The sequence below is a fragment of the Bufo gargarizans genome, chromosome 6 (genome assembly GCF_014858855.1).
Source record: "Bufo gargarizans isolate SCDJY-AF-19 chromosome 6, ASM1485885v1, whole genome shotgun sequence".
Lineage (NCBI taxonomy): Eukaryota > Metazoa > Chordata > Amphibia > Anura > Bufonidae > Bufo > Bufo gargarizans.
In genome coordinates this window covers 152,868,256-152,883,155 of record NC_058085.1, presented here as the reverse complement: position 1 = coordinate 152,883,155, position 14,900 = coordinate 152,868,256, and the positions used below count along the sequence as shown (strand labels likewise).

The 14,900-nt window shown below is 40.0% G+C and overlaps 1 protein-coding gene across 2 annotated transcripts in view; it reads right to left on the bottom strand.

Annotated features, from left to right (window-relative positions):
• Positions 1-723: 723 nt before the first annotated feature.
• The window catches only part of LOC122942482 (acyl-CoA desaturase-like), a 63,374-nt gene continuing 49,197 nt past the window's right edge, over positions 724-14,900 (bottom strand). For both annotated transcript variants that reach the window (XM_044300132.1, XM_044300134.1), the window contains exons 3-6: positions 14,553-14,683; positions 11,930-12,135; positions 9,261-9,493; positions 724-6,674 (exon numbers count right to left, since the gene is read on the bottom strand). In XM_044300132.1, coding sequence (XP_044156067.1) covers positions 6,475-6,674; positions 9,261-9,493; positions 11,930-12,135; positions 14,553-14,683 — 770 coding nt within the window. In that variant the 3' untranslated portion in view covers positions 724-6,474. The remainder of the gene's footprint in view (positions 6,675-9,260; positions 9,494-11,929; positions 12,136-14,552; positions 14,684-14,900) is intronic.

The following is a 14,900-nucleotide window of genomic DNA, read 5'->3' as shown; positions in this document are numbered from 1 at the left end:
TTAGTGTAAGGCAGGCATGTTCAAACTGCGGCCCTCCAGCTGCTGCTAAACTACGACTCCCAGCATGCCTGGATAGCTTACAGCTATTAGGGCATGCTGGGAGTTGTAGTTTAGCAACAGCTGGAGGGCCGCAGTTTGGACATGCCTGGTGTAAGGGTTTTTCCACCATTATCTCAGAATCAGGTGATTTGTTTACATTGTACCCCCTACTTTAAAACAGGGGCCCTGAACTGAAGGAGTCCACGCTGCGCAAGAGCGGTGCCCTCTCCATTCACTGCTATGGGAATGAGGGGAAATAGATGAGTGAGCGTACTCCTCTATTTTTGGAAGTCCCATGGCACTGAATGGAGAACAAGCAATTCAAGCGTGGCCATCTCAGTTCACTGCTATGGAAATGACAGAAATGGACAAGCCATTGCTCCATTATTTTTGGAAGCCCCATAGTGGTGAATGGGGGATGGCCGAGCACAATGTGGCTGCTCTCCCTTCGCTTCAGGGGCCCCATCCTGAAAACAGAAGTGGGTCCTAGAGGTGAAACTCACACCTGGCTGACATTCATAGCATATCTAGAAATATACGATAAATGTGTTGAGATGGGACAATCTCTTTAATGTGGATATCTTCTGGAGACCATATTGTATACACCTACAATATATCATTCATACAGTGCAGCATAATATACTGAATATTTAATCGTGAAATGATGGGAGACAGGCACAAAGATTGTTTTACCAGGTTTTTATTAATAGAAAACATTATCTTTTGTTGCACATTTAAACACTTTTGTTGGAACAGTATACAAACAGCTTCACAATTCAATGTCACTTTCATTAGGGTGTTCAATGTTGATCCCTTAGTTTATATCTCTTTGAAGTTTGTGATTTCTTAACATTAGTCCCCAAAAGCCTGGATTTAACTGGATATTCCCAAACCAAGAAATCTAGACAAAGACGCACAGTTGTTTTTCCAACAAAATCACAAGACGACATACTATACTGAAATGACACAAATGTTTTTTTCTACGCATGTATGAAAAGCATTTGCTTTGAAAGACTCTCTATGTTTAAAGAAATATGTCCATTACTCTCTATAAAGTCCCTCAAAGTCCTTATTTTATTAATTGGCTTCCCATTCTTGGTACAAATGTAGGATATTTATATATATATATATGTTATTTTCCAGTTTTGAAGACTATTGGGGTCATTTATCAAACTGGTGTAAAGTAGAACTGACTTAGTTGCCCATAGAAAAAATTCTTCCAAAATTTTCCAAATCGAATGGTGGCATCTGATTAGTTGCTATGGGCAACTAAGCCAGTTCTAATTGACACCAGTTTGATAAATGAACCCATATATCACTAATATACTAAGGTCAGTTGGACACTAGCGTTTTGGGATCTGGCAGACTGTTTCGGCAGGTAACAGGCTGCTGAATCTCTCTGCATTCTGGCTTTGCCAGAAGCCTAAAATTTGCTTAGCTTAGTTATATATTGCTGTCCATCAGATTTACAGTGCTATTTTTTTTTCAGAACTCGGACAAATGTTTTTGAGTATACTGCTGGGCTTAAAAACCAAACAAACCAGAATTCCAAAGCCCAAAGTAGAAATCCAGCACAGCCTATTTGGACCAGAAAGCATGATATACTAAGTACAAGTGAATATCTCAGGGTTAGTGTTGCCACAGTGTCAAGTCACGAGAACCCAATTCTTATATCACCAACTTTTGTTTTAAATATTATTGGGCTTGACTTAAGAGCTAAACTATATTCTGAATACCACAACCAAAAAAGAGGCATAGGAAAATCCTACCAGCAGAGGAGCCAAGAAACACAACAGTAAAGCCAACAAACAACACATACACACCACCAGTCTTGCATCGTATCTACCCTAGCTCTATGTATCACCAAAGAAAACAAAATGTGGCATTGCAGAGAAGGCACCTCAAACACAAAATAAAATGATGTAGAATATAGAAATCATTCAAAGTAGCGAGCCATAGTTTTATTCACAGAATGTCTTGATGTGTACCCTGTACCATTTTACTTCAAGTGTAGTGCCACACCATAGCGGAGGACAATATGCTAATTAGGCCTATGTTTTGCTCTAAATTCAAGTCAAGGAAACAACACAGAGACTGGCATTTTATGGAAATATCCATTACACTTGTCCAACAGGACATTTTGGTTCATCTCACAAAAGGTCCTTTTTTATCATGTGTATGTAACATTGTACAACAATTGAGGACAGCTAGAGAAAAAAAAAAAAAAAACATGAACCCTTGTTTGCTGAGCTTTGTATAATTTCCACAGCTAACCTTCAAAGGTCTTTCCAACTAATTTTATCAATAATATGGAAGAAATAAAGAGAAGAAAGACTGTCTTCTCAGTGGCAATTTTACTGAGCTGAAGACCAAAGGAATCTAAGGCTGGTTAAAAGGGCTTGGAAACCTATTAAAAAGGCAATTGTTCTCCAATGTGTCCCTAGCAACCAGAGTGTTTGATGTGTCTTCAGTTAGAAGTTGAATTGACCATGTGGTGGCTACAGACAAGGGAGGTGGCAGCTTAGCATGAACCTTAGCCCCCTTTCTGATGCTGCTTGACACTACCACATTCCTAGATGCCTACTACAATGGGATCTTGGTGCCTCTATCCCATTTTCATGATTTAACTACATTTCATCTTTCTTGTTTGCTAATAATGATCTCTCTGTGGAGATCAAACCTCTGTAAAGAGTCTCACTACCTATAAAACTAAGACCAACCTGGAATTACCACCTCTCCTCTGTCTCTGTGATACATATACATATACAATTGACACCAAGTTAAACCTTGCCTCAAACTGTGATGTTAATCAGAGTTTTCGAAAAACGAATTTAGATGGAGAACATTCATTCTTCCAGCTCCACTGTGTAATACTAAAACCGAATTCAAGATGACCAATTAACACCCATTCATTTACCCTGTTCTATATTATTTTATAATATTTAACACTGTACATCTGGTGTCATGTTGATACTTTTGAAGATGACATCCAGACATTTTGAGGAAAGGACTGCCATCACAAGATGAGTTGCACTTGTAGAAGGTGTTTTATTACTATACATTATTCCACTAAAGGGGGAGGTAGTTGGAGTTTATATTTCCAGGTGGGCATTTATTTTAAGACATTTACATTGATAACATTGTTTTAGGTGCTTTATATCTAAGTGCTTCTGTTCAAATACATAAAATATATCCAAAGGAGCCAATAGGAAAATGCAGTTGGTATATAACCAATACCTCCAATTTCCATTTGAACAAACTTAGTGTAAGGCCAAGATATTTGGTAAAATTCTTCACGTTTGGAGATTTTTTTTTCATAAAATACAAAAGCCATTGAAATCTGTCTCGAGATAGATTAGTATCAATCCAACTTACATTCCAACTTTGTACTCATCTTCATAGCTGCTGCAAATCTGGAGAAATATGCATTTTTATTTCATGTTAATCAGCTTCTGGGTGCAAGAAGGGTGTTACTGTTGCACTCAGGGGCTCCACTCCCTGTCTCCTCACTGCTAAGACTTACAGACCAGGCAGTAAAAAAATATTCACAGCTTGCCCTGAAGTCTCCTGGGAGCGTGTTCTGAGTACATAATGTACAAGGATGTTTTCACTCAGTCTCAGCAGTGGGGTCGCGGCATAGGAGAAAGGGAGGTGAGCCTCTGGGTGCAATAGCACTGCTCTTGTTGCACCCAGAGGTTAATTAACGTAAAATAAAAACACGTATTTCTTCAAGTTGGCTGCAGCTATGATGATGGGACCAAGGGCTATACAAAGTAGCGTTCAGCACGTATCTGGAATGTAAGATGGATTGATACTGATCTATCTTGTGACAGATTCCTTTTAACCAAGTCTCTTCATGTACAGCACCAGTTTATGTTTAATCATCCCTATAAGGATTGGTGCTCTTTAAATGGCCAACAGCTAATATTCTGCACCGAGGAAGTGCATGCTTATATTAGGCTTTAAGCTATCAAGCCAACCACAAACAACATCTAGCCGTGCATACAGACAAAAACCTACTATGAGTTGGATATAAGTATGCACAATTATGACAATGACATTATCACACGGCACTATTGTTTTAAGCCCGTAGTCCTTTAGAATAATCAGAGCGTATTATAATTTACAAAATTCAACTTAAATGTACATACAGTAATTGGCTACTAAACATTCAATACTTAATATAACATTATTGGTTGTCAAACATAACAATAGAGAACACAGTTTGATAGTAATATAAAGAAAACACGACTTTATGGAGTGGAAACTAGCCTCACTTTTATTATTATACTGGCTGACTTATTTAGAGAACCCATTTTAAATCTCTTATTAGGAAAGTATGAATTAATAGAAGCAGTACCATTTCAGACCTACATCTATTAGCCAGGAAGGAAAAAAACTAACAAAAAAAAAGATACAGTCTCTTACTATGGAGGACTCGGTACATCCCTCCATTACATGGGCAGCACCTTGATTTCAACAGACACTGTAATTCTTATTTTACCCTGTGGGGGTGCTGCAGGGGGGTTATAAACTTGATGCCCAGTCCTCACATAGATTGTATCTGATAATTAGGGTCCCAACAGCAGGACAGCTTTTGATCAGCTTACAGTAACATAAAAGGATATCTTTTACTAAAAGGAACTGTTCAAAAAGCAAACTAAAGTTATATCAATTTGTCCTTCTACATCTTCTTGTTAGAGGACAGCAGATACATTAAAGTTTCACAAAGTTTTAAAACTATGTGAATAATGGGATTTATAGGTTTTGGTTCTGAACATTCATGTTCAGTCTACATCCCTTTTTTTAGAATGGATAACATTTTTTACTGACTTGATAAGAATGCTTAAAAATCAGAATATCGCTGTGAGCGATGCAACTGCATTCTTATGTCCGCACAAGGAACCTGGTTCAACAATGGCCTAATAGCCGATAATCACGTCTGCGCAACATTCTTATGTTGGCACATAGAGAATGTATTCCTTTATGTTTATGGCATGGCACAAACATAAGAGGGAAAAAAAATCCGATTTTGGCGCAATTTGTTTTAAGTGCTTTTTGTTCATATAAGGTACAATTAAGATTTACGTTTAAACGTCTAGAAGGAAGTCAGAAGTGCTACAAGTGCTACTAGCAATTATTTCAGATTAAGTCATAAATATGCCATACAAATAGCTAAAGAAATCTCATAATCTACAAAAAGAGGGTGACTAAAGCCATGCCCCAGTACACACTACCCAAAACAAGCTAATCTAGATTGCAGCGCCTATCGGGACCAAGACGTCAAGCTATATAACCAATCAACCATGTCAACATTTCAACCCAGCACGTAATGAAATGGAATTCAAATCTAACATGCTCTTTTATTCCTGAGCCTCATACTAGTGATGCCAAGCTAACACAATACACATTACATCAAGGTTGGTTACTCAAGGCTTTTTATCAATGTTAATTCATCATGCCTACCTAATAGATATTGTTATGGCAGAAAGGCAACAAGTTGGGGTCTACAATGCTAGACTGTTAGAGAGAGAGAGAACATTTCCATGGGTTAGCATGTAGCAGCCCTATAGTAACTATAAGATAAACGTACAGTCCTGTAATAGCCACAAGATAAAGGTAATAGTTCTACTGAGGAAGCCAATGGAAATGTGTGTATATATATATATAATTCCCCTACCAATTCCATTTTAGTTACAAGTTTCAAGGTGTTTATGCAAGACTAAGAGTCTAAGCAAACATTATTATGCATACTGCCACAACTCAAATGAAGCATATACTGTGTCCTAATTTCCGCACCCCACCACTGCATCCGACAAGGATCTGGTGGTGGTGGTGGTGGTGGGGGGGGTAGTAAGTAGCTTAAATAGCAAGACAGCAAGGAAACTGTCTGAAAATCACTCTGTACAAGAGTAAATGAAATAGATACAAAAAGCATTTAGCTTTTATCCCTTATGTACAAATTGTTAAAATGGCACTTGTAAGTGTTCCTCTTATTGGATTTCATTCTTTTTGCAGAAAGCCTGAGAGCAGTCAATAAAAACTGAGGAGCGAGCTGGAGTTGTGGTCAGTGCTTAAGGAAAAAAAATGTACAGTAGGTACAGATCGGACAAGAACATGCACCAGCCGTAGGTGGCAAAAAAGGTAAATTGGAGAAGAAAATAAAACAACGTCACAGCACATAAATACAAAAAAAAAAATAACCCCATCTAACATACAAAAGCGTACAATAGGGTTATTACTCTGGAAAAAAAAGCAAATGGAAGAGATGAAAACTCAAGGTAAAGATATAATTACTTTAATCAAAAGAGTATCAATTAAAAGAACACCGTGTTGGGTGATGTTAAAGTAATAATATTTAACCTTGCTCTATACTTTTTGATTTGTTAAATATATTAGAAAAGGGTATTCTAATATATATTATGGTTATTGTTATCAGCCACTCCTGTGGCTTCCATCTCCGGTGCGTTGTTGGCGAGCAATTACGGTTTCTTTTGATGCTTTCTTGCAGTCACTGGCGAGGCCCAAAAAGCACATCAAATTTATAAAGCATGTGGTGAGGTTGTACCGGATTCCAAATTCACTGCTGGTATAGTCATAGGGGAAAGTGTGATGGTAATTATGAAAGCCTTCACCTGGAAAAGGATAACACAAATTAGCAAGTAACACAACAGGAAATGGTAACTAGTCGTGTTATATAGTTAAAGGGGTTGACGGCTTTAGTCCCAAGTCAAAAAGCTAATTAACAGAGTCCTACTGATGGGACCCCCAGCTATCAGATGTAGTCTGAAGTGTTCAATGCTCCTGCCGCACCACCACAGGTGAAATGAGGAAAGATATAATTCTCATTGAAATCTCATTGATGGCTGTTATGCCATAAATGTACTTAGTCATAATACCCCTGTAAACCAGTAACACAACTCATGCTACATCCAGGCCCCAATTATGACACAGAAGGCATTGTGTCTGTGGTTATATGACAAGATCACAAAATAACATTTGTTCAACCAACAGCTATTCCTCATAACCCCCATATACATGCACCCTTGGCTTGAGTGTATATGGCCAGCTTAAAGGGAACCTGTCACCTGGATTTTGGGTATAGAGCTGAGGACATGGGCTGCTAGATGGCCGCTAGCACATCCGCAATATCCAATCCCCATAGTTCTGTGTGCTTTTATTGTGTAAAAAAAACGATTTTATATATACACATGAAAATGAAGCTACTAACGTTTCCGGAGTCCAGCCACGCCCACTGTTAAGGAGCCCAGCACCGCCCCGCATACTCCGAATCTCCTCCTTGCTCCTCGACGTCACAAAGCTAGAGTGCCGTAATCTTGCAATGCGCGAACTAGCACATACGCAGTGTTGGCATAGTGTTCCTTCTCTGTGCTGGCATCAGCCTCAGAGAACGAACTGCGCATGCGCTAGCTCGCGTATCGCGAGATTGCGGCGCTCTAGCTTTGTGACATCGGGGAGCAAGAAGGAGATTCGGAGGACGCAGGGCAGTGCTAGTCTCCTTCACAGTGGCCGTGGCTGGGCTCAGAGTCAGAGAACACTGGACTTCTCTCTCAAGCATGAAGGAGACAGGACTCATCTAAGGTTCATTTACATATCTATAAAATCATTTTTTGACACAATAAAAGCTATAAGAGTGATGGGGACTGGATATTGTGGCCATTCCTGAAGTTACCATGTGGCCATTTCTTAGTTCTATCCCTTTCTAGGAAAGCTGGGTGACAGCCTGTATACCACACAGAAAGCCGGGTGGCAGCTCCTAGGAGAGCTGTGTGGTATACAGGCTGTCTGTCACCCAGCTTTCCTGGTCTCCTGAAGAGAATATATCTCAGTATAGGAACATTTAGATACGTTATCATATGATTTACCCATTCAGGAGTCTTGGAAAGCCGGGTTGCAGCTCCTATGAGAACTAAGACTACTGAATGGCCAAATCATCTGATGACTTCTCTATATGTTCCCGTACTGAGATATATTCTCCTCAGGAAAGCTGGGTGACAGACTTCTACCACACAGTTCTCCTAGGAGCTGCCATAAGACTCCTGAATGGCTAAATCATCTGATAACTTCTCTATATGTTCCCATACTGAGATATATTCTCCTCAGGACTAGGAGACCAGGAAAGCTTGGTGACAATCCATGAGAGAGCTGACAGGCCCCCTCAGTATTCCTAGGGTAATTCCGATGGAAATATTTTCCACAGAGGATTACCTGTTGTGGATTTTTATCAAACTCTACATGTAGCGTGTGGAATTCAGCCACGATCAGTTACACATGGTGAAATCCTATATTACCACAGTGAGGATTTGAAATGTGCACAGTACGTTCATTTCCGTGTGGATTTTATGAAGTGTGAGGATTTTTGGTAAAATCTTATCCATTTTGCTGGTATTTGCTGCAATACGCTGTGGATTTCATAGCTGCAGTTCTATGAGATGAATGAGCCCGGACCAAACATCCTGGGGAAGGGATCTCAGTTCAGTCAGCTGCAGTGCAGGGATTATACACACAGTGACGTCACAGCGCAGGGATTATACACACAGTGACGTCACAGCGCAGGGATTATACACACAGTGACGTCACAGCGCAGGGATTATACACACAGTGACGTCACAGCGCAGGGATTATACACACAGTGACGTCACAGCGCAGGGATTATACACACAGTGACGTCACAGCGCAGGGATTATACACACAGTGACGTCACAGCGCAGGGATTATACACATAGTGACGTTACAGAGCAGGGATTATACACACAGTGACGTCGCAGTACACTGATAATAAACAATGTCCATGTTGTTTGGTTCTAGACTTGTTTATATGTTAATTTAAGAGGTGTTATTTTTGTCGCTGAAAATAAGGCTTTATAAGGTAAAAAAAAAAAGGGCTCCTAACTTTTTTAGCTGGCTCCTAGATTCCAAGGAAATTTGTCAAGCCCTGACATAGGGCAAGGATTGCGAACGCACGTACAAACATTCATCGGCACATGTAAAGGGGCTTTTAGAAAGTTGCTTCAGTCGCTTTACAGCTTCATAAATCAGAGTAGGTATTTGTCCCTCCTTTATACAGGGGTAGTTACTGTAGATTGTATTTTATCAGGTACAATAAGCTTTATATCAGAACATATAAGCACTTCTGATAAAAGATATGCTATCTTTATGCACTAAAAATACACCATCTAAAACAGACATTGAGAACTTACCAAATGCTCCTATTGCGACAAATTTGTTTTCTCTTGGGTTGATATTCTTGTCATATGGTCGGTTTCCATACATATGTGCTGCACTGTTCACCAGCCATGTTGCATTTAGTACTAATGTGTAACGCAGGAGACCGGGTACATAGAACGCCGTATACAGTGATTCGTTCCAGAAATACCAAGGAACCACAGTGGGAAATATGAAGCACATCACCAAGATCAATTTCTTGTAATGCCTGATGGGACGAACAAAAACAAAATTAAAGTCCTAAGTGTACAACAGTGTTGACCTATGTGGTACATCAGGTTTGATGTGAAATGTCGGTAACATAGTTACATAGCACGGTTGAAAGAAGACATGTCCATCACGTTAAACCAAGTGATAGGTGGGGATTTACAATTAAGAAAAGGGGAGTGAGAACCCAGAATTTTATCAATTTTCATAAGCATTATTGTTATTTAAAGGGGTTCTCCGGGAATTATTTAATATGACCACCAGAAACCTGTCCTAGAACTGGTTGCCACCACTTGCAACGCTGCCTGGAGGTGTGAGAGGACGGGTCTCACTACACCCAACACAGCTCTACAATAGATGGTAATAATGTGATCCTGCCTACGATATACCATCATGTCTGGGCAACCCGACAGGAAAATCCACCAGTAGTATATGCAAGTGCCAAAGTGTAGTGTGTAGTGAGGCCCTGCCACCTAACCCACCCAAAGGCAGTAGCTTTGGATCTAGGGACCAAATTCCGGAATACCATAATCACATTCTAGCACACAGGGCACACCATTCTTTTATCAAATACGAGCAGCTAGTAACAACACGGGCCATTGCACACGAAAAAGAAACTCTAAACTAAAAAGCAGGCAAATTATCAAGAGAGGGGACAGATTTCAGTACCGATAATATCAAATTTTGGCTTAAGGAACACACAGCCACTAACCCTCCACTCAACGACCCATCCAGAACCACTGAACCCGTAAAAAAACGTAAAAACGTAAAAAAGAAATTCATACAACACAGCGTCTCCAGACATGCTACAATTCACCACCAAGGCTTCTTTTCCAGGTTTATTGTAACCCCCATAGAGCAAGTCAGAACCAACGGTTACAATATCATCCAGACATTGAGAAGACGGGAAATGTTCTGGATATACAAATTGAACTGCCTGAACCCACACGGCCTTAACAAAGCATTTGAGATCAATCTTTTAGCTATCGCCCCAATTTTTTATTATTAGCAATACTAGCTACATCATTTACATCCTCCCCCCCCTCCCATTTCATCCACACCAAGCTGCCCCCTCCCCCCCTCTTTGCACATGCATTCGTTCATATATATCTTTCATATAAAATAAACATTTCATATATACTTATACCCACCTTTTCATATCAAACGCATCATTCACCCATTGACACATTACTGTTTCTTAAGCTTCAGTTATATCGTTATATAGTTTTTTTTTTAGCATTTTTATTATTTATTATTGTTGCTCATTACGCATTTCCTTTCAAAGGTATCATCATCATTGCATGTTCATAACCACCTCATGCTTTATTACATACCACTCTTAATTCTTATTTTTAGTTCTCATTTTCATCCAGTAGCATATCATGCTTTTGACCCCCCCCCCATCCCAGTCAATCTCTTTTCTAGGCATGCTATAATACGCCTTCTATGCTATTATAGATCACTTCAGCTCATGTCTAGCTGTCGCGATCCACCTCCTGGCAGGACCTACACTTTGCCCTTTTTGAGCATATTACTACAACTCTGTCAGGTTGAGGCTTTGAACAGATATTAGCCCCATTGGCCTGACTAGAGATGTGCCATCATAGCGCCGCTAACGCTTGACTCCATGATAATTCAGCGATTGTCAGAAAATGACTCCTCTCGTTTTGCCTGGTGCTCCTGATAAAGTGTCCCGCTGATAGGGGCACAGAAACGCGTAGAGTGCATGTAGGGCATTTGAATCTGACACTGATTGCTGCGGCTGCTAAGTAGTGCAGGGAGTGATAGTCTATTAGCCAGGCATAATAATGTCTTACTTCTCTCCCTGATGCTCCTGGCACATCTCTAGTCAGGCCAAGGGGGCTAATATCTGTTCAAAAGCCTCAACCTGACATAGAGTTGTAGTGTCTAAACGGCTATCTTGCTGTGGGACCTGGTGATTCTACCCAGGTTATACAAGGAGCGTCTGACACTGATAGTATTAGTAGTACTCACTTGTGGACGTACAAAAGTCCAGTCAGTTTTTCAATTACTACTAATTCTCCTTTGGGAAGTGGTTTAGGGCAGAGATACAGCAGTACCGCAAGGTACATAGGTATTGCGACAATCTATCAGCATACCTACTGCTCTGACCATTTGTAGTGCCAGCGGGACTGTGGATATCTTCTCACACAGCTCCACATTGGTGCTTCTCCTATTCTGCCTAGTCCTAGTAAGGGCATATGAGCCTAGTAATTTTAATACATTTCCTAATAAAGATTTCCTTTTAACTGTACATTTAGGCAGTGATACACTGCAAGACCCTTTAGGCCCTAATCAGATGGAAAAATGTATTATTCAGGTGGATACAGACCGGCCATGTGGTTCAATACCATGTTATAGAGCATGCATTATTGACACAAAGCAACCATGTCTCTGCTGGGATCAGAAATCTTACCTCCTCTGGAACATCACCACCTCATCTGCATAAAGATCACTTAAATCAAGCTTGCTGCCCTTTTCTATTACATCTGGGTGTTTCTTCATCAGCAGCCAACCAATGTGAGCAAAGAAGAAACCTCTCTTTGCATTATGAGGGTCTGCATCAGTTTCTGAATACTTATGATGGGCACGGTGGTCTCTGGCCCATTCATATATGTCGTTCTAGAACAATGGAAAGAAATACAAATTAACTACAGCAAATTCAGCCATATGCTTTTTAGATTAGTTTTGAGATTTTTGCTGTTTCAAAACATTTAGGTGCAATTTTAGCAAACAAAGTTTTGGATATTTACAAGACCCTTGTATAGTAGGTCTCAGTTGGTGGTATTTCCAGTCCATTTATTTAAAGATTTTTCTGTTCTTAAGTAGGCCAATCACCTCTGACCACCTGTATTTGACCCCTTCCCCGCCTCACACCATCGTTCCTTATTGGCTTACCACCTTCAATGCCTATTGTCAAAACCAAATAAAATGTAGGATGGGGCCTAGATGAGATCTTTATGAGTGTCAGAGTCATTCCAGGAAGGGCGCAAATGTAAACAATGATACACTAATCGTTTGAAGCTAATTTCTGTTATTTTAATTTTTAAATGACTGGTGTGGAAGGGGGGTGACCAAGCAACCGTTAATGCAATCGCTTTTACCCCACCTGTTCTCATACACTGTAGAATTTTCCAACAAATGGAAAAGTGAATTTCTGAAACAACAAGATTGATTCCAGTCGTTCGAGTAACTTAAGCCTAAAAACCGTCAACCTAACAAAAGTTACTCTCAAAATTAAGGTACCGTACATTTTTAATGTAATGCGAACGAATGGCATATATATGTTATTGGAGATGCCAGCTGCCAATTACACACAACCTTTTAATCTACTAAGCCATGTCCCTTGATAAGACACCTAGGGCTAAAATAGAAAGAACAACAACTAAATTATATGTATTATGAAAGTTAAATTATGGTTTTCATTATCTTCTAGAAAGTTATTATTTATAACTAAGTTGTTTACTTCTTTAATAAGCTGAACAGTTGCAATAGGTTGTGTGGTGTAAATGGGGAGGGCAGCATTGAACTCTCTCTCTTTTTGTTAAAAGGATTCTCCACTAATAAGCTGAGTGCCCCCAGTAATTGATGGCTTTGGACCACTGCAGGGCCCAATGAAGCATTACATGTCAAAACCAATGGGTAGTCGCTCTAATGTTAGGACATTTCAAGTCCTCCAGAGCGAATGATGCTCTATATTAGCCATATTCTGCTCTTGCTATTAGCTGGGGGTCATAAACGGTGTGTGGGTGTTTGGGGGGGGGTTTAGGGTTCCTTTATTAAAGCGATTTCCCCGCGGTTCAAGAAAAGAAATCACATTAACTGGGGAATGAAAGTAACAATTTACATGGTGAACTCCTATTTGTCTTTTTAGCTGCTGATCTGCCAATTCCCAGACTCCTATTCTGCCATTCAAGATGGCCGCACCACTTCTGAGACGACCTGATGTACACTATGATTTGGTAGCCCAATTAGGTAGCCTAATCAGGTGATAATTGCTGGGCAATCCAAGAGCAGGGCCAGACAGTGTATATCAGATTGTCTAAGAAGAAGTGAGGCCATCTTTATTGGCAGAAGAGAAGCCAGAGCATTAGCCGATCTGCAACCAGACATTTCTCTTCTTGATATGCCATAAATTCTTTAGATAGGAATAACTCATTAAACTTTCCATTGAAAAATGTTCTTAGTAAAACTGGAACACCACTCTAATACCCACACCATTTGGCTAGGTTTAAATTGCAATTTATTTCTATGACGGGAGTAAAATAAATGGTTGCTAGGTGTCTAAGGTGTAGTCATAAAATCGAATGGTTTCAAATACAATCTGTCCTACACCCAGCAGGATACAGTTGACTATTTCCATATATTATTATACGCTGTTGAAATTTGCAGCGTTATCCAGCAAACATCTGATGGTTACCACCGGTGAGAGTATTAAAGGGATTGTCCCATGAAAATATTCTACAGTTTTCAAACCAGCTCCTGGATCTGAATACTTTTGTAATTGCATGTAATTAAACATTTTGCAAAGCCACTGAGTTATACAATAAGATATGTCTGTATAGCGCCAACTGCTGTTTGATTCCTATTTCTTTGACCTGCTCACTGAGAAGGCCGCACATGCTCAGTTTCATCCTTCAGCTGCCTCCTGAGCTGTGATAGGGTCAGCATGGACACGCCCCCTTAGCTGCAGCAGAAAAGACACTCCCCTTGAGCTGTTAGCTTGATAAAAATCTAGCAGAGCAATGAATAGGGAGATCTGTGGATCCATGCGAGGTACAGGGCTGGTTCTAGCATTTTTAGAAAGAGATTGTCATGTACTATATGATGTCCGATTTTTCATTTTTTACATTAGTCATGGGATAACCCCTTTAACTTAGAAGGAGTCTACCATAAAGCTGATGTACAATAATCTCTAGTAAAAAGAATAATTTACTTGTTTGGGAATGTAGGGTTCTTCAGAAGGATATGTGATCCTATAAGTGTATGTCTTCCTTCAAGATTTAAAAAAATAAAAAATGAAATCAAGAAAACATTACCTGAAAAGCCATAGTATTTACAACAGCCAAAAATATCCTTAGAGGCAGCTTGGCTTTAAAGGATCGATGACTCCAGAGGCGATGGGCACCAGCGGTCACTCCCAGGGCACTCAGCATGAAACACACCAAGGCTGTGGGAACAATGAGATGAATTACTGCCAAGAACACAGAGATGGATACATTGGCCAGATTACTAATGTGTTTGTGCCAAAAATCTGTCTAAAAAGAGTTTAATTCCTACTAAAGTCCAGGAGGTGGTCTTATCAGTGATTGACAGATACCTGTGTATACACAGTCATAGAGAGGCGGCTGTCAATCACTAATGGCTCCGCCCACTTGACTTCAGAG